Here is a 21,660-nt window from a genome sequence, read left to right on the forward strand (position 1 = left end):
ATCTAAGGGGTGTGTGTGTGTGTGTGTGTGTGTGTGTGTGTGTGTGTGTGTGTGTGTGTGTGTGTGTGTGTGACCGGTGTCTATGGTGTACCATTTACTGTATGAAGTGCCTCCTGGGAACCTTCTTGCTAGGTAAGCTAGCAGGCTGACAGGTGACACTGTCATTCTCTATGATACTTAGTGGGGCTGCAATTTGATCCCCCTGCAGGCTGATAGCAGAGCCTGAGGATTTCTGCCAAAGTCACCAGAGATTGGGGCAGGCATTTATTAGGCCTGTATTCGTGGACATTGTTTATGATGGCTGTGGATTTGATGTGCCAAGGTTCGAGTCCCACTGGTACCTTTGGTCTCTCTGTGATCTTCAGTGGGTGGCTGCTGCTTTGAGCCCCAGGGCTGTACTCTAAAGTGGGGGAGATAGTAAGCACCCCCTAGAAGTGCCATGTAGGATCAGCGGGTATAAAGGCAATTTTGTTGTTGAGAAGCAAAATCTGAAAAGGGAGAGACTGGTGGGGTTTGGGGGTGGAGACTGCCTTGCTGTGGGAAGACTCAGGGACTGGATGGAGCAGGCTGCAGCTGGGCCTCAGCTCCACAGACCGGAGGGGGGGGGGGTGGCTTCTCCCACTTGTGATACCTGGCGCTATCAAGAGGTGCTGTACTGCCGAGGGGTCATAGGGCCGACCTTGGAGTCAGCCAAACCCAGGAGTGAAAACCCACTCTTCCTCTCCCATCCTGTGGTCCATCTTGGATATTTTCCCTATTTTGAGTGCATTTTGCCCAAGTGTCCACTTGGTGGTAAATAGAGGCTTGAGCCCCGGGGTTGGTTTCCTGTGTTCTGACAAGAATATGGCAGTCAGGGGTCAGGGATCACTTAGGATAGACCACTGTGGCAGGAGAATGCTACCTAAGAGACAAGGCTCAGTTTAGGGTGCGTCTAGCACCCCTCTCTCTCTCTCCCCACAGAACCCTTTCTGATCACTCTCCTGGGGTCTCCGCTTGCCCCCACTACCCTCCCAGTGCACAGCCGTCCTCAGGTGAAGACTCCAGCCCAGCGCTCCCCCACCCCCACCCCCCGGAATAGGATGGGGCTTGAACAGCTGTTCTTTTACAAGGATTCCCTGGCTGTGTTTAATCAAGATTGTCAAATATTGATTTAATCTCCAGGCCCAACAGATGTGATCTTAGCAGGTTTCGGTGGCAATTAGCTGGAATTAGCTTGCAAGTCAGGCTCCATGCTGATAGGACGCCATCTTCTGCCCAGGAGCCTAGCCTGGCCACAGGAGCAAGCCTTACAGGGGACCCCTAAGTGTTTCATCTGTGGGCTCAGCCTGGCTATAGCCTGTGTGAACCACGCACCCACTGTTGCCCCTTATGATGATAGTGGAGACATTGGGCAGCAGTGAGGAACAGCAGCCACGGACCCCTGTGCTCTAGTTTGCCAGTGAGCTTGCTAGTGAGACACCCACAGGCAGCCTGGAGCAGAGGCCATGTCCCCCAACATGTAGTCACCCCTACAGGCTCTTCCTCCTGCCTTTGAGGCCTGGCTCTATCATACCTCCCCCTTTCTAGGACATAGCTGTTGCTCCTGGGTGGCCATTCCTAAACTCATGGCCAGGAAGCATCTCTTTCCAATTGTGCATTTCAGAGTTACATTTGGAGAGAGTGGGACTGTGTCCAGATTGGAACAAGATGTTCAGGCCACATGTGCTCTGGGGGAGGTGTGACTCCTTCCCTCACTCATCCGGTCCCACAGGTGCTCCAGGGGCCGGCCACCTCCCCACCTCAAGCTCTGGGCTCTGGGAAAGGGGGCTTGCTATTCCTAGAATTCAGAAGGAGCCGTTACAAGGCCACATTTGATTTGCTTGGTATAGTGGTATATGTCACCGTGCAATGAGTGTGCTGAGCCCTGACATAAACAGATGTAGGACTTTGCTCAGACTGAAGCCATATCATCTTCTCCATCTTAAAGATAGGAATTGGAGACATAGAAAGGCTCTTCTGTGTGCCCAAGATCTAGCTCGTTTGGTGGCAGTCAGAATGGAGCCTGGGTGGTCTTCGCTTCAGTCCTCGATGCTGCAGCTGCTGTGCAGGGGAGACCTCCAGGAGCTAGCGGCACAGCTCTCAAGGCGCTGACTCATTTGCTGCTGTTTTTCCCCTCTCTCTCTGAGCACATGATCACACGAGCCTCTAACCTATATGAACTCAACTGTACAAGAGAACAAAATAAAACAACGGAGATGTGGCAGTGTAAGCCTTAGAGTGAGTTCAGCCTCTGCGTGGTAGGGTCTGAGCGGATCACCAGGCCTTAGGACTCTGCTTTGGGTAAAGATACAGATGGTTTGGGGACCATGGCCAGAGATCAAGGCTGATACAGGGACTGCCCGACTGGAACTAGTGAGTCTCCAGAGTTTGTTCTGTTTTATAAGAGGGTCTCATGTGTAGCTCAGGCTGGCTTTAAACTCTTGGTCAACCCATGCGTGCTGAAGTAAGGCATGCACCATCACACACGGTGCATCAGCTTTAAGGCAAGGGTTGCATCAGCAGTTGGAGCATAAAGCCCTGGCCGTGTGCTTAGCATACTGTAAGCACGCATTCGGGCTGTCGGCACACAGTCAGTGTGCATTCTCGTTCTCCTGCTTCTGGCTCGTGGACATCTCACAGTTCTTCTCCACTGCTCTCTCTCACTTTTCCTACAGGCGCTTTGTCCTTCCTGGACCGGGTCATCCAGATTCACTCAACCTATCCTCTGCTCACACGCATTAGGCTGTTGTGACTCTTCTGTATTGACAGCAGTGTGCACGCCCATGCACCTGCCTTGACATGCCATGGTATAAAAATAAAAGAGAATGCACACCAAGAATTTCAATATATGAGTCCCATTCACTATTCCCCCAAGGGAAAAGAAGCATGCCTATTAAACACTCCTAAAAGCAGGGCAGGTTACTAGGGCCCGGCGGAGTGTAATAGCTCTAGATACACACTGCCCGTTTCAGTTAAATACATGAATCCTCTGGCTTCTTTGGCACCGAATACAAAACAGGTTTTCATTGTCAAGGCCTGGATCCCTGTTGTGGGCAATGGACTGTTTGCGTCGACTCTTCCTAATGAGATTCAGGCACTGTAACATGGACCCTGGTATTGCTCAAACATCCACTGACCTGGAACTGCTCAGCCATTGCCACCTCTCCCTATGTCCTCACAGCACACTTGTCTTTTATTTAGAGCAAACTGGTAAAGGTTGGGGGCCAGGCGTCATGGTTTGAATCCTAACTGTGCTACCTGCCAAGCTGGGTGACTTGGTCATCTCACTGTCCTTGCCCCATTTTTGAAATGGGCACGGTGGATGTCCCTACTGTGTGGGGTTGTGCATCGAGAAAGGATAGGACACACCTTATGTTACAGCCCTATTTCTCTCACCAGGACTAGAGCCGCCGCCCCTAGCCCCTAGTTAAGAAATAGTTAGGTCTTCATTGCCACCTTTAGATAGAATCTGGTCACTTAGCACTCAGTGGGTCCTGCTGACTGCCTTTTGCATCACCCCTTTGCCGACCCTGGGGATACCCTGCCTTTCCCCCACTCACACTTCCTCATTTACCTTCTTGGCATGTGATCCCATGGAAGATGGGAGTACAAGTGGAGCCCGGAGTGCTTGGGACCAGACATCAGCAGTGGAATTTTCCCTTTGTAGCATCATATTGGCGCTTGAACTTAGACAGACAGATAGATAGATAGACAGACAGACAGACAGACAGACAGATAGATAGATAGATAGATAGATAGACAGACAGATAGATAAGATAGGATAGATAAAAGGGGGGTCTTATGTAGCCCAGAATGCACTTTGACTCACTATGTAGCTAAGGATGTCCTTGAACTTCAGATCCTCACTGCCTCTGCCCCTCAAGGGCTAGGATTAAAGGTGTATGTCACTCTGCCCACATGGCGCCTATGTTTCAGATTTTCAAGTTTGAGATGTTCAACCTGGAAGGGCAGTGGTGATGGAGAAGCAGGAACTTCCCCACTTCACATGGTGAGGTTGGGTCACTGTCAGTCGCTGGTCCACGGCACACCACTGTTGGAGCCTAACCATTTGGTTTTTAGGCATACACCGTGCTTCTCTCATAATTGGTTCCCCTCTTGGGAAGACCAGGGTGTTTTTTAGCATGGATGACTCAACAAGCCCCAGAAGCTGTGGGCACCACTCAGCTCAGAACAGCACAGAGATCCAGCTGTGTGCCTGGGGAGGGGATCACTGCAGAGCCCCAGGCCTGTAGAACATCTGTGTGTGTTGACAGCAGGGTGTGAGTGAACATGTACACAGAACTGGAAGCCAAATCCCACCAGGAGAACCCATCTGTCAGGTACATACCGCAGCAAGGCGGGTTTCCAGCTGAGCCGCCAGTTGTCCACCCAGCCCCAGCGTGTGACCCCAGAGGACCAGAAATCTTGGTCTGTGCAGTATCTGGGCCACACAACCCTCCACTGAGCACAGCTCTGCACAGGCCATCCTGGGAAGCATCCCTGTGCTCTGACAGTTTAATGGTAGAGTCACTCCGTAAATGGATACAAACAAGAACATGTCCGCCTTGTGACACCCACCAGTCACCAGAGGCTGCAGCCCAGCTTCTCGACCCATGTTCAGCCTACCCCTTACTTCGTGGACAGTCATTGTAGTCTCTCGGTAATGCCCCTGTCTTAGTTAGGGTTTCCATTGCTGTGATGAAACACCATGGCCAAAGCAACTTGGGGAGGAGAAAGGGTTTATTTAGCTCACAGCTAACAGTTTATTATCAAAAGCAGTCAGACCAGGAACTCACGCAGGGCAGGAACCTGGAGGCAGGAGCTGATGCAGAGGTCATGGAGGGGGGCTGCTTACTGGCTTGCTCCTCATGACTTACTTGCTCAGCCTGCTTTCTTCCCATCCAGGACCACCAGCCCAGGGATGGCACCACCCACAAGGGGCTGGGCCCTCCCCCATCAATCATTAAGTAAGAAAATGCCCTACAACCGGAGCTTATGGAGACATTTTCTCAATTGAGGCTTCCTCCTCTCTAATGACTCTAGCTTGTGTCAAGTTGACATAAAACTAGCCAGACGTGGTGGTACACCCCTATAATCCCAGTATCCCTGCAATCCCAGGACTCCAGAGGATACTCAGGCAAGTGTTATGAATTATTACGCGGGGACCCTGAGGGTATCCTGTGCATGCAGGGAACCATGCTGGCAATGCTGGGCAGATGCACGGTGGGCTGGTAGACGACCTACTCCATGCCGGCAGGGTGACGGTGACGGGAGGACATTCAGAATCCAGATGGATATGGTTTATTATATAGAGAGACGAAGAGAGAAAGAAGGGGAGGAGAGGTAAAGGGGGTGTGGAAGGAGAGAGAGAGCAGAATTTTTTCTTAAGAAAAGGTTTCTACGGCAGGACTGGCAGGGCGGCCCCTAATGGGCGGGTCAGAATATTAACAGCAGGAGCATCACAAGTTCAAGGCAAGCCTGAGCTACTTAGTGAAGCCTGTCTAAAAAAGAAGAAAGGCGGAGGGTGAAAACTCAGGCCTGGGGTGTGGCTCAGCAGTGGAGCGCCTGCAAGGCTCAGGTCAGAAGCCAAGGGCTCGCTAATAGGCAGGAAACACAGGCACATGGACAGTGCTGGCCATGCAGAGGGAAGCCTGCGCCCCTTCTGTGTGAGTGGGGATGCCCCATCTCCACTCACACGGGCGGGAAGCCGTTCATGAATTAAAGGAGGAGTGTGTTCCTGAGCACCGAGGAGCGGGGGCTCAGACGCACGCGGGGTTTCTTGAAATTCCCCTGGAACTCTTTCCGCGCCGCAGTTTCTGTTGCCGCCGCCACCCCTGCTGTGTTTCGGCTGGGGAAACCCCTTCTAGACAGCTGACTGTTTCTGAAAACTGAGCTGACCCGACAGTCTCAGTCCTCGGATGGGGTGTCTGGGACCCACGTGGAGGACCAGGCCCTTGCTGGGTGGTTCACAGTGGGCGCCCCGGCCCCACCCCTTTCGCCTTCCATTTCCTGCCTGGGCTCTGGCCCTGTGTCGTCTCCCAAGTGTCACAAGGAATGCTCCTATGCCCCTCCCTCGTGGGCACCACAGGAAATAGGCCATCTTGATCCCTCGCCTCGCCTCCCTCTTCCACTTCTCCCCGTCTCAGAGACTGATGTCTGTCCTGTCACCTGCTCTGTGTGCCCGCTTTGTTTTTCCCTGAAGTTGATGCTGTATCTCTAAACATGTTAGGAAACACCCCTGCAGGACTCATGAGCACACCAGGGCATCCACCTCCTCATTAGGAAGCACTCTGGGGGTCTTTGACCAGAGTAACTACGCCTAGCCTTAGAGACTATGGTGGTTTGACTAAGAATGGCCCCCATAGGCTCATATATTTGAAGGCTTGGTCATCATGGAGTGATACTGCTTGAGGGGGATTTAAGAGGTATGGCCTTGTTGGAGTAGGCGTGGCTTTGTTGGAGTGAGCTTTGGGCTTTGGTTGGTTGGTTTAGTTTGATTTTTTGAGATAGAGTTTCTCTGTGTAGCCCTGGCTGTCCTGGGATTCTCTCTGTAGACCAGGCTGGCCCTGAACTCACAGAGATCCACCTGCCTCTGCCTCCTGAGTGCTGGGATTAAAGTCGTGTGCCACCATTGCCCAGCTAGTTTCAGTGTCTCTCTTCCTGATGCCTCCCGATCCAGATGTAGATGGAACTCCCGGCTACCATGTCTTGGCTACCATGTCTTTCTGCATGCCGCCATGCTCCTGCCTTGATGACAGTGGACTCTGCAACTATAAACCAGCCCAAATGAAACGCTTTCTTTTTATAAGAGCTGCCATGCTCATGGTGTCTCTTCACAGCAGTAGAACACTGTCTAAGGGACAGAAAAGTTACAGGTCACTCCAACCCAGGTGCTCACGCCACCCCACACCGTGCTGTCTTGAATGAAGTGAGTCCGGCCAGCCAGAAGCGGCAGCACCGCTGGGGTATCCAGCGGCTTCGGCCGCAGGTGGTGAACACTTTCTTCCCTTCCTCCCCAGCAGTGTCATTCCAGGCAGAGACAGAGAAGTGGTGCTGGCAGGGTTAGAAATGGGAGCCCTTTCCCCGGGGCCTGTGGACCAGGGTGTGTGCAGCTTCTCCGGTGACCCGTCTCCAAATAGTGCCAGAGATTCGTGGGCAGGAGTGTGGGTAAGGGACACAGCTGTGAACAGCACAGGTGGCCTTACCACTCTAGAGCTGACTGCCTGGCGGTGGAGGCGGTGGGCAAACAGGTACCATACAAAGGAGATTCAGTTGGTGGCAAGTGCTAAGAAAAATAGGAAGAAAGCAGACTGGGCGACAGACCTGTCGCACAGCTTAGGTTGGAAGCACCTGGAAAGGTGAGGAAGGCCACGCAGGTGTTTTTGCAGTAGTAGATCCGGTGGCTTGTGGCCAGGAAAAGGAGTTTGGGTTTCCTTGAGAAGGAATATGGAGTCCTGGAGGAGGGGGTGAGGTCAGCGAGGAAGCACTAGGATTGGATGTGAATGTCTGTTAATCACACAGTTACTGGAAACACTTTGGCAGCTTCTCTCCGTGAATGTTTTGAGGCTCTGGTTTTCTGTCTGCATTTCCCTTCCTGGCAGGGAGGCGGGATCAAGTAGGCTGTAGAGAGAGGGGGCGGTAAGTCTGCCCTCTGCAAGTCCATCCGATTGTAGGAAATACAGGGAAGGGGGAACACGCTAAATGGAACGGCAGGGATCCTGAGGTGGCCATCACACTGGGCAGGACTCTGGCCCTTCCTCAAGCATTGCAGTAGGACAAAGGAAGTTGGCTCTGATGGAGTGGGTGAGACAGGAAGAGCATCCGCCAGAGCAGAGTGGGGATCTTGTTTGGCTCCTCTTTTGAGCAGACCAACTCAACAAAAGACCCTTTGAGATGACAGAGACCAGGACCTAAGGCAGACAGTATCACTGGGTAATAAAGAATTCTTGTGAGCTTTGGTGGATATGAAATGAGATCATGGTGGTTCTCTCTCTCTCTCTCTCTCTCTCTCTCTCTCTCTCTCTCTCTCTCTCTCTCTCTCTCTCTCTCTCTCTCTCTCTCCCTCTCTCTCTCTCTCTCCTAGAGATAGGAACTGAAAAGTGTGTATGGATGAAATGACCTGGTGGCTGGTGGTTTATCTCAGTGGTAGAGCACTTGTCTGACACATGGAGACTGATGCCATCTCCAAGAGTGCAGAAAGTAAAAATAAAATATGTTTAAAAAAACAGAGGGGCCGGTAAGATGACTCAGTGAGCAGAGGCACCTGTTGGCAAGTCTGATGGCCTGAGTTCGATTCCCAGGACCTACGTGTGGAAAGAGAGACCCAACTCCCTCACCCTGAGTTCAATCCCTGGGATCCATGTGGTGGAAGGAGAACCGATTCCATCCTCCTACAGACCGTCCTAACCTCTACACATGCTCTCTAGCATTCAAGAGCAGACACACACAAGAAATACATGTTTTCAATACAGTAATAAAGGGAAAAAATGAGGTCTGGGAATGTAGCTCAGTGGTAGAGCCAGCACAGGCCTTGGGTTCAATCCCCAGGACCACGAAAAAGTAATGGCTGGACGAACAGACGAACAGGAATGGCAAGGAGCTAATAGAGCTGTGGTGGGATGGCCATGATGGGACGGCCATCACGGTCCTTTCTCTGCTTTGTATGTGGTCAAAACTCTTGCTAGGCACAGTGGTGCTCGCCTGTGATCCCAACACTCAGGAGGAAGAGGCAGGAGCATCACCACAAGTTCAAAACTACATAGCAGGACCTTGTCTGAGAAAGGAAGGAAGGGGAGGGCAGGCAGGCAGGCTCACTCCATAATAATCTTTTCAGATGAGTGCAGCTGCATCTCCTGCCTCTGGGGAGTGGGGATACTGCTCCCGTCTCACCTCCCTCCTCTTCTCTTGCAGCATGGCTGAGAGGATGCCTACACCACCCACAGGCCATGGCCTGCAGCCATTGCTCTTTCTGCCCTGCTGAGCCATTGCGTCTGGAGCCCCCTGGATGAAACCTGCCTCCTGACGTCACACTTGCGCTGCTGTCCACAGCGATGGTGAAGGACTGGACTCGACAGGCTCACAACCTTCAAGTGCACTTCCGAGGGCCAGCACCCTTTGTCCCAGGACCGGCGGGCCTGAACAATGGCTGAGGGCCAGGGGACCCCATAGAGTTGTGCCACGACTTCAGGGACAGCAGCACCCCAGTGCCCGAGGACTATGACCACCTATCGACCTCTTCCTAATGATGGTGTGGACCTGGCAGCCGGCTGTGGGGCCAGGGGCACCGACATCCTCCCTGGGCCCCACCCTGGGGACTACACTCCCATGGGATTCTGGGCCCAGAACGGCAGCATGTCCCAGCCTCTTGGTGAGAGCCCAGCCATTGCCACCACCCGCCCCAGCCCTACCACCCCTGCGATGCCCAAGATGGGTGTGCGCGCCAGAGTGGCTGATTGGCCACCCAAGCGAGAGGCCTTGAGAGAGCAGAGCAATCCCAGCCCCTCACAGGACACAGATGGTGTCAAGTCCACCAAAGTGACCCATTCCATGAGAAACTTACAGAATGGACAGCTCCCTTCCAGCACCCCAGCTTCCTCAGGGTCCAGAGCCTTCCACCGACTCTCCAGGAGGAGGTCTAAAGATGTAGAGTTCCAGGATGGGTGGCCCCGGTCCCCTGGCCGGGCCTTCCTCCCTCTGCGACATCGAAGCAGCAGCGAGATCACCCTCAGTGAGTGTGACGTGGAGGAACCTGGAGAGTCACGGGGAACCCGGCACCCAGGGGTGCTGCCCCTCTTCCGAGAGTACGGCAGCACATCCTCCATCGACGTGCAGGGTGTGCCTGAGCAGAGTTTCTTCGACATCCTCAACGAGTTCCGCAGTGAGCAGCCAGAGGCTCGCGGCTCCCAGAACCTCAATGAGCTCCTGCGGGTGGATCCTGGCACCCTTCTCCCAGGAGGCGGCTGTGGAGCCAAGGGAGACCCCCGCAATGGCCAGCCTGCCAAAGATAGTCTCCAGACTCTGCAGCCTCTCAAGGAAAAGGAGAAGGCCCGGAAGAAGCCTGCGTGGGGCCTGGGCAGTGGGGACACCGTGGACTCGTCCATCTTCAGGAAACTGAGGAGCAGTAAGCCTGAGGGGGAGGGGGGGCGGCCTCTGGGCGAGACTGAGGAGGGCCGAAGCCCCCCAGAAGCCAGCAGACCGTGGGTCTGCCAGAAGAGCTTTGCCCATTTTGACGTGCAGAGCCTGCTGTTCGACCTCAACGAGGCCGCTGCCAACAGGGTGTCAGTGGCCCAGAGGCGCAACACCACCACTGGGGCCTCGGCGGCCTCGGCGGCCTCCGCCATGGTGACCCTCGCAGCATCGCGGGCCCACAGCCTGGGGACTCTGGACCCAGCCTTCACCAGCACGGAGGATTTGAACTGCAAAGAGAACCTGGAGCAGGACCTGGGGGATGACAATAGCAATGACCTTCTGCTTAGCTGCCCACACTTCCGCAACGAGATCGGTGGGGAGCGAGAGCGCAACGTCAGCTTCTCCCGGGCCTCCTTGGGTTCCCCGGGGGGCAGCAGCGACACCCACATAGCGGAGCCCTCCCTGAGCACCCACCGCACAAATGCCAGCATCTCAGTGCTGGAGGTGCCCAAGGAGCAGCAAAGGACACAGAGCCGGCCCAGGCAGTACAGCATCGAGCACGTGGACCTGGGTGCTCGCTACTACCAGGACTACTTTGTGGGCAAAGGTGACGCGGGCGAGTGGCTGGGGCCCCAGCTTGTCCTGGACACACACCCACTGCTAATTTATCTGACCCCATGTTATGGCTAAGGGTGCCGGGGGGGGGGGGGCACACTCGGTGCCGGGAGGACAGTGAGCCCCAGCACCACCAAAATAAATACATGGTTCTTGTCAAATGTGACAGATGTCAGCTAGGTTCTCCACAGGGCTCAGAGTGTTCTCTGGAGGCAGTCTCAAGTCAGACCGTGGGTTGGAGTGTCCTGTCTGATAGCTTGTTGACTCTGGGACACAGTCCACCCTGCAGGTCGACCTCGTGGGAGGAAAGGGGTCGGTTGTAGTGGATCCCATACCCAAGATGAACAGCGAAGGGGTAAAGTAGAAGTCCCAGGTCCTGGCTGGCAGAATGCTGGTGAGGCACCATGAGGGCCCCTGTCAGTAGCATGGGATCCCAAGATGAAAAGTGCCTTAGGGGTGAAAAGGGCTATTTCAGGTTGGTTTTTAAAACTCACCAAGAAACGGGGTATGGTAGTGCACATCTGTAATTCCAGCACTTAGGAGGCTGAGGCAGCTGGATCTTCAGTTTGAATTAGGCCTGGGCTACATGGTGAGACCCTGCCTCAAAAGGGAAAGGAAGCGAAGGGGTGGGGGCAGATATCCATTTCCTGCCAGGCATGGGGACGCACAGTTGAATCCCAGTATTGAGGCTGAGGCGGGGGGCATTTCCACTGTGAGGCCGGCTTAGTCTAAGCACATTCAAAGACAACACAGAGTAATATAGAGTAAGGCCTGTCTACTCCCCCAATTTTTTAAAGTAGCCTTTCTAAAATGACTTCTTTGTAGCCATGGGGGCCTGTGAGTGATGTCTATTGAGCACCGACCATGTGCTGGGATCTCTGAGATGCTGGGCATTCTGCGTAGGTGAAAAAACCAACGGCAAATTCGCTAGCCTCTTCGGGAGTGGGCTCCCACTGCGGAGGACAGTGTGCAGTACCATTCTGATTAGTTTGCACCCCTCATTTTGGATTAGCCTTGGATTCACCCAGGTGCATCTGAAAACAGGGACTGTCAGTTAAATATACAGAATGCCAGGGCGAGAACAAGAAACAGATATCTGCTGTGTTCTTGAATTTTTGCTGATAACGACACGAAGGCTTGGAACAGGAGTCACACAGGCTGCTGGTAGGATGCTGCCAAAAAACAAAACAAAAACCCACTATGGTCGGATATCAGAAAGAACTGTGTCCTGGTTTAAAAAAAAAATAAAAAATAAATTTAAAAAAATCTCTTCAGTTTGTCCAGGAAAAGGGGAGAGCAGAAACTTGGCTCCCTGGCTCATTTATGGCTGTCACGCTCAGTATTTCCATAGTATTACTTAGGTCTGTAGAAGCGTGGTCAGATACAGATGACTTAGGGATCTGTGTCAGGGCCCTGAGCAAATCGGAGGCCCTGGGCTACTTGGCCAGCATTTAAGCTGTATGCATACTGTGTGCCAGCCTGGTGCCATGCTAACTCAATTAATCCTCACATTGCTGAGTTAAGCCCATCTGACTGCTAGGAATCCCGTCATGTGACCTGGCTGGGGCCTTATATCTAATCTCAACCCAGAATTTGTGCTGGCAGGAGATTCCCTAGGCTCAGGGCTTAACTGCTTCACAACAGCTAATGGGAGCTAAACCCAGCAAGCCGTTAACAGAGCCAGGATTAATCTCAGTGACCCTGGGTTGATGACCCACTGTGTACTATACCAAGCCTTTCATCATTGTGGGCTCACTCTCACACACCAGCTCTGCACTGTGGGCAGCCTCTGGGTCCCTATTCCTCAAATAAGAGCACTGAGACTCAGAAAATGCCTGTGACTTTTCCGGTACAGAAAGCCAGGCCTTGCCCAAACTCATAGGGTTTCTCCGCTCGCCTCGGGCCCCTTAGCCTCCTCCCAGTGCACCGCGAGCAGACTGCCGTGGGCTGTGCCCTCTCCTTCCAGGCATCTGACCGTACTTTCCTGCCCTCCCTTTGCAGAGCACACCAATTACTTCGGCGTGGATGAAAAGCTGGGGCCAGTGGCGGTGAGCATCAAGCGGGAGAAGCTAGAGGATCATAAGGACCACGGACCTCAGTACCAGTATAGGATCATCTTCCGGACTCGAGAGGTAGGGCCTGGCACAGTGTGCCTGCTGGGTAAATAGGAACCGTACACCCTTCCCATTTCTACGCCCTCCTCCTACCAGGTTCCAGGCCAAGGACATCCTGGCTATGTCTGCTAAGAGGCCAGTAATATGATTGTGTGAGTCTGTCCATTTTACAGAGGGGAAAACTAAGACTCAGAAATCACATGGGTTGCAGCAAATAAGAAGCCGAGCCAGGATCTGAACCTGGCAGGTGGCGGACAACAAAGCTCAGGATCACAAATCTATTCTCAAGAGATTGACTCCAACAAACATAAAGAAAAAAAAAAAAAAAAGGCATGGTTGGGAGGGAGGGGTCATTGGAGGATTCCAAGCCTCAGTCTGGAAAGGCCTGGGGTATCACAGCAAGCCCTGCCAAGATGCTAAGCAGCTTTCACCACGATTGACCAACCTGCTCTATTCTGAGCTAAGAATCCCACTGTCCTCCCCCCCCCACCCCCCATTATAGGGGCATGGTGCTGTGCTCCTACACCAATACAAGTGATTTGTGACAGGAATGTATTTCTGGTTAGCCTCAAGTCACAAAGAGATTGCACTGACCTCCACAGCTATTAGGTCAGGGACAGAAACTGCTACGGGCACAGATTGACCCGGTCTTCCGCAAGACTGAAGAACTTTTTTTTTTTTAACTTGATTTTTATGTGCATTGGTGTGAAAGACGTCAGATCCCCTGGAACTGGAGTCACAGAGAGTTGTGAGCTGCCATGTGGGTGCTGGGAATTGAACCTGGGTCCTCTGGAAGAACAGCCACTGCTCTTAACTGCTGAGCCATCTCTTCAGCCCCAAGACTGCAGAACTTGACACCTCTTCTGCTCAGCTTGGCTGGCTCAGCCTCTTTTTTTGTAATGAATGCCATTCTCTTCTGTCACCAGCATGCTCTCTTCAGTCCTGGGCAAAGGGACCACTGCCCAGGTCATCTAGATGGTATTAGCTTTCCATACAGAAGGATGATTCATGTCTGCAGGATCCCTGATTGGCTCTGCGTGGATCCCACACCCACAGGTTGGGCCAGGCACTGACGGGTGAGAGAGGGTGAGAGAGATAGACAGCCAGATCTAGGACACGCTCCACCTTAGGGCTAGAGCCACCGCCCTGGCACTGAGATTGACAGTTCATGGGAGCCGCCCAAGGAGCAGAGGAAAGAGAAGAAGGTCCTCAGCGGGAATGGTGGAGTGTTTTTCTTTTGTTTTGAAAGCTTGTCTCTTGTAGCCTCAGCTGGCCTCCAGCTCCTGATCCTCCTGCCTCCACTCTCTGAATACTTGGATAGCGGCATGGGCTACCACATCTGTCAGAAAGATGGTTTTAGCTTGCCTCGCTCCCTGCCTCTGAGTTCAGTCCCCAGCAGGACAAGACGAGTTAACAACAGTGAAGAGGTGATGGCACCTTCTGAAAGAGCCACGTAAAGGCAGCATTTCCAGAGAGGCCGCCGCCGCCAGCTGGCACAGGCCACACACTGGGGATCCCTGTGTGCCGGGCCTACACCCCGGCATAAAAACCCAGCAGCTACCACTGCCAGGGAGCTTACTTGGAGTTTGGGGCCGGCTGAGTTTTTGAGCTCATCCTGGCAAGCAGATGAGGCGCTGAGGACAAGTGCCCCTCCCAGCAGAGCCTTTCAACCGGAGACACAGGCTTTGTGGCAGCTGCGGAGAGTGGCCCCCAAAATCACATGCCCAGACTGCAGGAGGTCTGGACCTGTGTCTTAGCCAGCCTTTCCTTCTGCTCACCTTTCTGGCCAGTTGAGCACCGAGGCAGAATGTGAGGTGACAGTTCCCCCAGCTTCAGAGTCCCTTAGGACACGTGGGCCAGTGCTGGTGAAGTGAGAAGCCGTGTGTGTGTGTGTGTGTGTGTGTGTGTGTGTGTGTGTGTGTGTGTGTGTGTGTGTGTGTGTACTCAGGAGAGATGCATGTTCTTGCAGCGACAATGGCGGCAAGCAGCTTAGCTGTGGGGCCAGCCCGTGCCTTTCCCTGGGCTAGCTCACACCAGTCTCGAAGTCTTGCAGCTGTCTTGGCGGCACTCTTGTCCTCATTTGTGGCAGAGCAGCTACAGAGCAGTGAGGACCTTCCAGTGAGAGGCAGGGCCTGTCTCTCCGTCATCAGCCTCTGGCCGCCCCACTCAGCTGCCTCGGGGAGTCTCCTGACAGTTGAGGCCCCCTCCCCCACACTGGACCTGTTCATGACATAAGAACTCAGCTACTTACACATGCATGCAGTGTAGGTGACCTCAGTGGAGGTCATAAGAAGGCATTGAAGCCCCAGGGACTGGAGTTATCGGTGGTTGTGAGCCACCATGTAGAGTCTAGGAACTGAACCTGCTTCTGCAGCTGCTTCTTTCTTTCTTTCTTTCTTTCTTTCTTTCTTTCTTTCTTTCTTTCTTTCTTTCTTTCTTTCTTTCTTTCTCTCTCTCTCTCTCTCTCTCTCTCTCTCTCTCTCTCTCTCTCTCTCTCTCTCCTCTCTCTCTCTCTTTCTCTCTTTCTCTCTTTCTCTCTTTCTTTCTTTCTCAGAACTCACTATGTAGACCAGGCTGGCCTTGAACTCATGGAGATCCACCTGCTTCTGCCTCCCGAGTGCTGGCATGAAAGGTGTGTGCCTCCATGCCTATCATACACAGTGCTCTTAACGACTACGCCTTCTCTCCAGCCCCTAGAATGATCATTGACAGTACATGATTTGTACTTAGGGTCAGGACACTTGAGTGCTTTTTCAGCAGCTCAGGGTATGGCTTTTCTGCTTTAGTTCCTATTTGGTAATTGGAAACTACTCCGTGCCACCTGGCCTCATGGCCACAGATCTGAGATGCACTCATCCCACCAAGCCTTCCCAGATGCCATCACTTCACAGCCCCAAGCTGGGCTTTGGGGGTATAGTAGTGACCAAGGTGGCAAAGTAGCTTGAAGACTGCTCTCTTAGGGGATGGCAGCGTCTCACAAGACACCTTCATAACCCATGCCAGGGTACGTAGTGATAAGAGGGAAGCCACAGCAGGGAAACCTGATGGGAGTTAGATCTTTTTTTTTTTGTTTTTGTTTTCTGAGACAGGGTTTCTCTGTATAGCTTTGCGCCTTTCCTGGAGCTCACTTGGTAGCCCAGGCTGGCCTCGAACTCACAGAGATCTGCCTGGCTCTGCCTCCCCAGTGCTGGGATTAAAGGCGTGCGCCACCACCGCCCAGTGGGAGTTAGATCTTCAGATAGGATTGGCCAATGAAATAGCCAAAACCTCAGGGAGTTGGAGCTGGTGTGGTCCTCACATGGATATCATCAGTTCAAGTCCAGCCTGAGCTTCAGCATGAATTCTACCCTAAATCAGTCTCTCTCTCTCTCTCTCTCTCTCTCTCTCTCTCTCTCTCTCTCTCTCTCTCTCTCTCTCTCTCATACACACACACACACACACACACACACACACACACACACACACACACACACACACGGCATGCAAGCCTTTGTCTCCCCTCACCTACAGACCACACGCAGACCCAACCCTGGGCCCAGGCAGAACTGCCCTGTGAGGCCCTCAGGCCTGAGCTCCCATCATCTGGAGTTGCAGGAGGAACAGTAGACTGCAAGGCTTGCCTCACTCTTTCCTGGGGCCCTTTCCATCATAAAGGCAGGGCAGAGACATACAACCCAAATTTTGTGCCAGCAACCCGGAAATCTCCACTAAAACCACAACACGTATTCCTGCTGGGCATTCACTCAGTGTTCGGGTACATCGTCCCAGTGGCAGTGTCGGGTACATCATCGTCCCAGTGGCAGTGTCGGGTACATCATCGTCCCAGTGGCAGTGTCGGGTACATCGTCCCAGTGGCGGTGTCGGGTACATCGTCCCAGTGGTTTCTCTCAGCTCTCGCCACAGAGGTCCCATTGTCACTTCACTCCATAGATATTCCCAACAAGGACGTTGGAGCCAGACAGAGAATTACTTTTCCAAGGTCACCCATTGGCAGATCCAGCATGCCCTGTCCCTGTCTCTCCTCACCCCGTACCCTCTAGGCCGTCTGTCCAGGGCTGTTCTTCACTGGCCCCGAGACTTCCTCAGTAAAACAGGCTTGGAGCTGTGGCCTGACTTCTAGAGAGGCGGGGACAGGCTCTCACACTGAGGCCGGAAGTGGCTGCACAGACTTCGGGGCTGGAGAAGCTCCGCATGCCAGACCCTGCGTGACTGACAACCTGTCATAACTGTAACTCTTCCAGGAGGGTGGAGGCCGTGATGGGGAACTAGATAGATAGGGCTCAGTCCTCCAGTCTACACACTCGTCCCTGGCCCCTGCACACCAGAGCATGGGCCCGGGCTGCTCTCCAAGCCAGCAGGCTGGCCTGTCCCAGATGGCCGCCCCTAGCCGCCAAGCAGACAGGCTCCAGTGGGCCCATGTCTCCCAGCAGATGGTATGTGAGCTTTGGCAGAGCCAGCTTTCCACCGAGGCAGGAGCACCTCACACCTGACCACTGGCCACCCCATGCCAGTGACTCCTCAGATGACACACAGGGTTCCCCAGCCAGCCTCCGCCATCTGTCCCAGTGCTCCTTGAGCCTGGCAAGTGGGGATCTGACAGACCTTTGGATTTTGTTGTTTTGTTTTCAAGTCAGGCCCTCACTGTGTCCAGTGCTGGCATAGAACTCACAGTCCCGCCGCCTTAGCCTCCCGGGTGCTAGGGCTACAGGCGTGTGCTCCTGTGCCCAGTTAGGCTTTAGCTTTGATCGGCGTAGGAGTTTGGGGTTTTAGTTGTTTAATCAGGATGTACACACACACACACACACACACACACATCTAATGCTGATGGTTGGGACTTTCAATAATACATAAGTATGCAAAGTAGAAAGGGAAAGGTCTTACAAAGTGAAGAAAACCAGTGTCCTTCTGTTGAGAGTGGGATACCCGTGCCCAGTCAGCACATCTGGTTGTGTGTGCCTCCCCATATCTCCGATGCATCCCGCTGAAGAGTGGTAGGGGGCTGCAGCCTTAAAGCATTTAGGTTTGTAACTTGTCTTACACACTTGACCCTTATCTGCCTGCAGCGGTGACTGGCGGATACCCAGCTCTGTGTGTGAACTTCCTTCCTGCAGACTTCACCTAGCCCAGGTTGTCCTAGACTCTCAACCTATTCAGTTTCCAGAATATTTGAATTGCAGGTGTGTACAACCACACCTGCCCAAGGCAGGCGTTCTTATCCCCATTTTGTCAGAGAGGAAATATTGAAAGTTCCAGACCAGCCAGGACCAGATAGCAAAACTCTGTATCAATGAAAATCTATATAAGTCCAATGCAGTGGGGCACCCTTGTACTCCTAGTGCTTGTGAGGCAAGTGAGTTCAAGGCCAGCCTCAACTATATAGCCGGTTTGAGACAAACCTGGGCTCCATGAAAGCGTTTCCAAAACTAAAAAGGGAAGGGAGGGAATAAATGAGAAATTGAACGATTTGCTCAGGGTTACAGAGCTTGGGAGAAGGTGGAGCTGAGGTTAAAACAAGCTGACAGAACCCCAAGTACCCTGAAGTCCGTGAAGGACTCCCACCACCCAGCACCAAGAGCAGCCAGCGTGCATGTGGGTTAGTCGTGGGCCTGACTGACAGACAGGCCCCTCTTTGCTTATGTGGCACCGTGTCCTTTTTACAGCTCACTTGGTTCTCACCCTCGGTGCAGGGACACCAGATGTCAGAGGGCTCAGCAGATCTGACTCCGGCTGCTGGGGAGAGAATGGGCTGGCACTGGGACAAAGACAGGGAGACTTGGGGAAGGGCTGCTGTGCCAGGGGAGGTGACAGGATCAAGGCTAGGAGAGAGGAGCTTCTCAGGACCTGCCAGTGCCCTGCTTCTCCTCCCCTGGCCAGAAGGAAGAACCAAGAGGTTTTCGAGTGCACAGCAGTGGGCAGTGACCAGGGCCAGGCACAGCCACAAGCCACCTGTCTCCAGAGCGGTTTTTGGTCCCCACTGGCTCTTGATTGCGGCAGAGTGCTGCAGAACAGTGTTAGGATGCAGAGATGCTCATCCTGTAGATGCATTAAGGAAACCCACAGCCCCAAGGCCACCCGGACTGGAGAGCAAAACCCCTGGCTTTGCCATCGCCATTCCCCATGTTTCACGCTTGCTTTGCTCATGATAAGAGATGTGTTTGTTTGTTAATGACCACGGCCAGAACTGGGAACTCCCAACCATGAGATCATTCCGTTCCTTCCACACGCCTCTTGCCTGGGTCCTGTTTGGCAAGGGTGGGCTGCAGGCCTGGCAGCAGACCATGGCATGCCTTTGCTGCTTCGGGTATCTGTTGACTGAGGAGAGTGTGTTTTTGCAGTTAACACTGATCATCTTTTGTGTTTAAACTACAGCTTGGAACAGTGTGTTTGGGGTGCTTGGAACAGGTCCTAGGGGAGGGTTTTTTGTTTGTCTTGTGGTATTTCTGGTACCTTTCTGTACATTCTTGCTGTGGCTTCCACATACTCGGCCTGGCCTTGGGCCTGGCCTAACCTGGTGGCTAGAATCAAGCTCCTGACAAGAGGACCTGGCTACAGGGGCTCTCAGGACTAGCGGGGTGTAAATTGGAACAAGCACTTGGAAAACTACTTGGCAGTTTCCGTAAAACTGAAGATTAGCATGTCTGGGTGATTTAGCAATTTGTCTCCTAGGTATAAACTCCAAAGGAAATGTGTTTCTGGGCGCCAAGAGGTGCTTCCGTGGATGTTCCCAACAGTGCTGCTCACTTGTCAAGTGCTCGAAGCAGCTGTGCTCAGCATCGCTGGGAGGGATTAAATCCATGGCAGCGCAGACTTTATCCTCTCAATGCAACATGCTGGAATCCCAAATGCACAGTCCTCCGAGAAAGAAACCAAGCTGGCCACAGTGGCACACCTGTCACGTGGGAGGCTGAGACAAGGATCTCAAGTTCAAGACCAGCCTAGACTATAGAATGAGATCCTGTCTCAAAAAAAGAGAGAGAGAAGCCAAGCATGGTGGTACATGCCTATAATCTCAGCACTGGAGAAGGAGAAGCAGGAATCAGGAATTTGAGGCCAGCCTGGGCTACATGAGATCCTGACTCAAAAGGGGAGGGGAGGAAGCCAGATAACAGAAGAATAGTGACTGTCAGCTGGACACATGGCTCTGGATTATAGCACTTGCCTAGCAGGACAGGATTCCACCCCTAGCCCCCGAACACACTCCTGACAAAATAATAATAATAATAATAATAATAATAATAATAATAATAATGAAGAACTAGATAGCCGATAATGAAGTAATAAAATAGGAGAGAATATACTGGTCCTTGAAGTCAGAATATCCAGGTCTTGATCTGGGTGTAACAATTACATATGTGTAGACCATACTAGATGGCAATATTTTTCCAAAGAAAACTATCTTGAAGCATCTTGGTAGTCTGTGTAGTCACAATACTCAGAAGGTGAGACAGGGAATCTCTGCAAGTTCAAGGTCAGCTAAGGTTACACAGCAAGACCTTCTCTCCAAAAATACAGATCTCAGGAGACTGAAGGAAGTAGATCTCTAAGTTAGGGGCAAGCCTCATCTACAGAGTGACTTCCAGGACAGCCAGGGCTACACAGAAGACCTTGTCTTGAGAAACAAACAGAAAAAGATACTGTGAGGTAGGAGGATATGGTGACTCAGTTCATCTGGCTCACCTTTTGTCCCCAGCAGGAAGTTGTGGGCCAGTATAAAGTCCTGGCCAGACAGGATTCTTACATTTCACTTCCTGACATTGGTCACATGATCAGCTGTAGGAAAAGCTTAGGCAGTGGTGACATCTGAGGAAGAGGTCTACAGTGGCCTTTGACTAAACATTTTCAACCTTTATGGCACAGCACAACCAGCTGAGAGGGTTTAAAGTGTGTGCGCATTCACATACCAGAGACACATGTATGTGCACAGGTGTGTGTTCAGACCAAATCGGAGTACCTGGTGATGGTGTTTTCATGAAACGGCTTGAACAGCAAGAGCCACAACAAGACCCAGGCTGGCACCAGCTTCCTAGCCTAGCAGGTCTTGGATGTGATGTACATGTCTACTATGTAAGCTGTCACAGGAACAGCCAAGTACCTTCTTTGTGGAGCCTCTTTGGTTCATCTGGGGTCCAGCTCCCAGATTGACTCCCCTCCCCACCCACCTGTCAGCTCTCCGGGGTCTTTGTTTGTCTCTGCACCTGGAATAGATTGGCACACAGGAGGCAGCAGCCAGCATGTGTGCTCCGAAGAAAGGGGTGTGTCATCTCTCAGCCTCCCCTTCACCGTGGAGTGCCTGGCTTTGTCCCATGGAAGAGAAGGTTGAGGCTCAGGATCTCAGGGAGGAGACAACATCTCTGAGTCCTTGCTCAGCCTCTGTATTCTGCTTCAAGCTGTTAAGATCCTTCTCATCATCCCCCTTTTGGGGAGGGGGTTGGCTTTATGGTATAGGGGTTTTTTTTTAAGACAAGATCTCATGTAGGGAAGCTAGCCTTTAACTCTGAAGCCAAGGATGAGCTTAAACTACTTTCTTATCTCCACCTCCCAAGCTAGGATCACAGCCCACCACACCCAGCTCTGGGTTTGGGTTTTTTTTTTTTTTTTTTTTTTTTTTTGTGGGATCTTGGGGGGGGGTGGGTATTGTTGCTTTTTGTTTGCTTGTTTTTGAGACAGGGTCACTGTGTATCCCAGGTTGACCTTGGCCTCAAAATCATCCAACCTTGACCTTCATAGTGCCTAGAATTACTGTACATTACCACGCTGAGCTATACCTGTTTGTGAAGGCAGGACC

General features: G+C 52.6%; 1 protein-coding gene across 2 annotated transcripts in view; it reads left to right on the forward strand.

Moving 5' to 3' along the window:
* The first annotated feature begins 48 nt into the window (after nucleotides 1–48).
* The window catches only part of Sipa1l3 (signal induced proliferation associated 1 like 3), a 101,698-nt gene continuing 80,086 nt past the window's right edge, over nucleotides 49–21,660 (forward strand). Inside the window, exons 1-3 of one of the 2 annotated variants that reach the window (XM_006982004.4) lie at nucleotides 49–132; nucleotides 8,929–10,753; nucleotides 12,763–12,893. In XM_006982004.4, coding sequence (XP_006982066.1) covers nucleotides 9,235–10,753; nucleotides 12,763–12,893 — 1,650 coding nt within the window. In that variant the 5' untranslated portion in view covers nucleotides 49–132; nucleotides 8,929–9,234. The remainder of the gene's footprint in view (nucleotides 133–8,928; nucleotides 10,754–12,762; nucleotides 12,894–21,660) is intronic. The other variant, XM_076577974.1, reaches the window with a different exon arrangement.

The sequence above is a fragment of the Peromyscus maniculatus genome, chromosome 1 (assembly GCF_049852395.1).
Source record: "Peromyscus maniculatus bairdii isolate BWxNUB_F1_BW_parent chromosome 1, HU_Pman_BW_mat_3.1, whole genome shotgun sequence".
Lineage (NCBI taxonomy): Eukaryota > Metazoa > Chordata > Mammalia > Rodentia > Cricetidae > Peromyscus > Peromyscus maniculatus.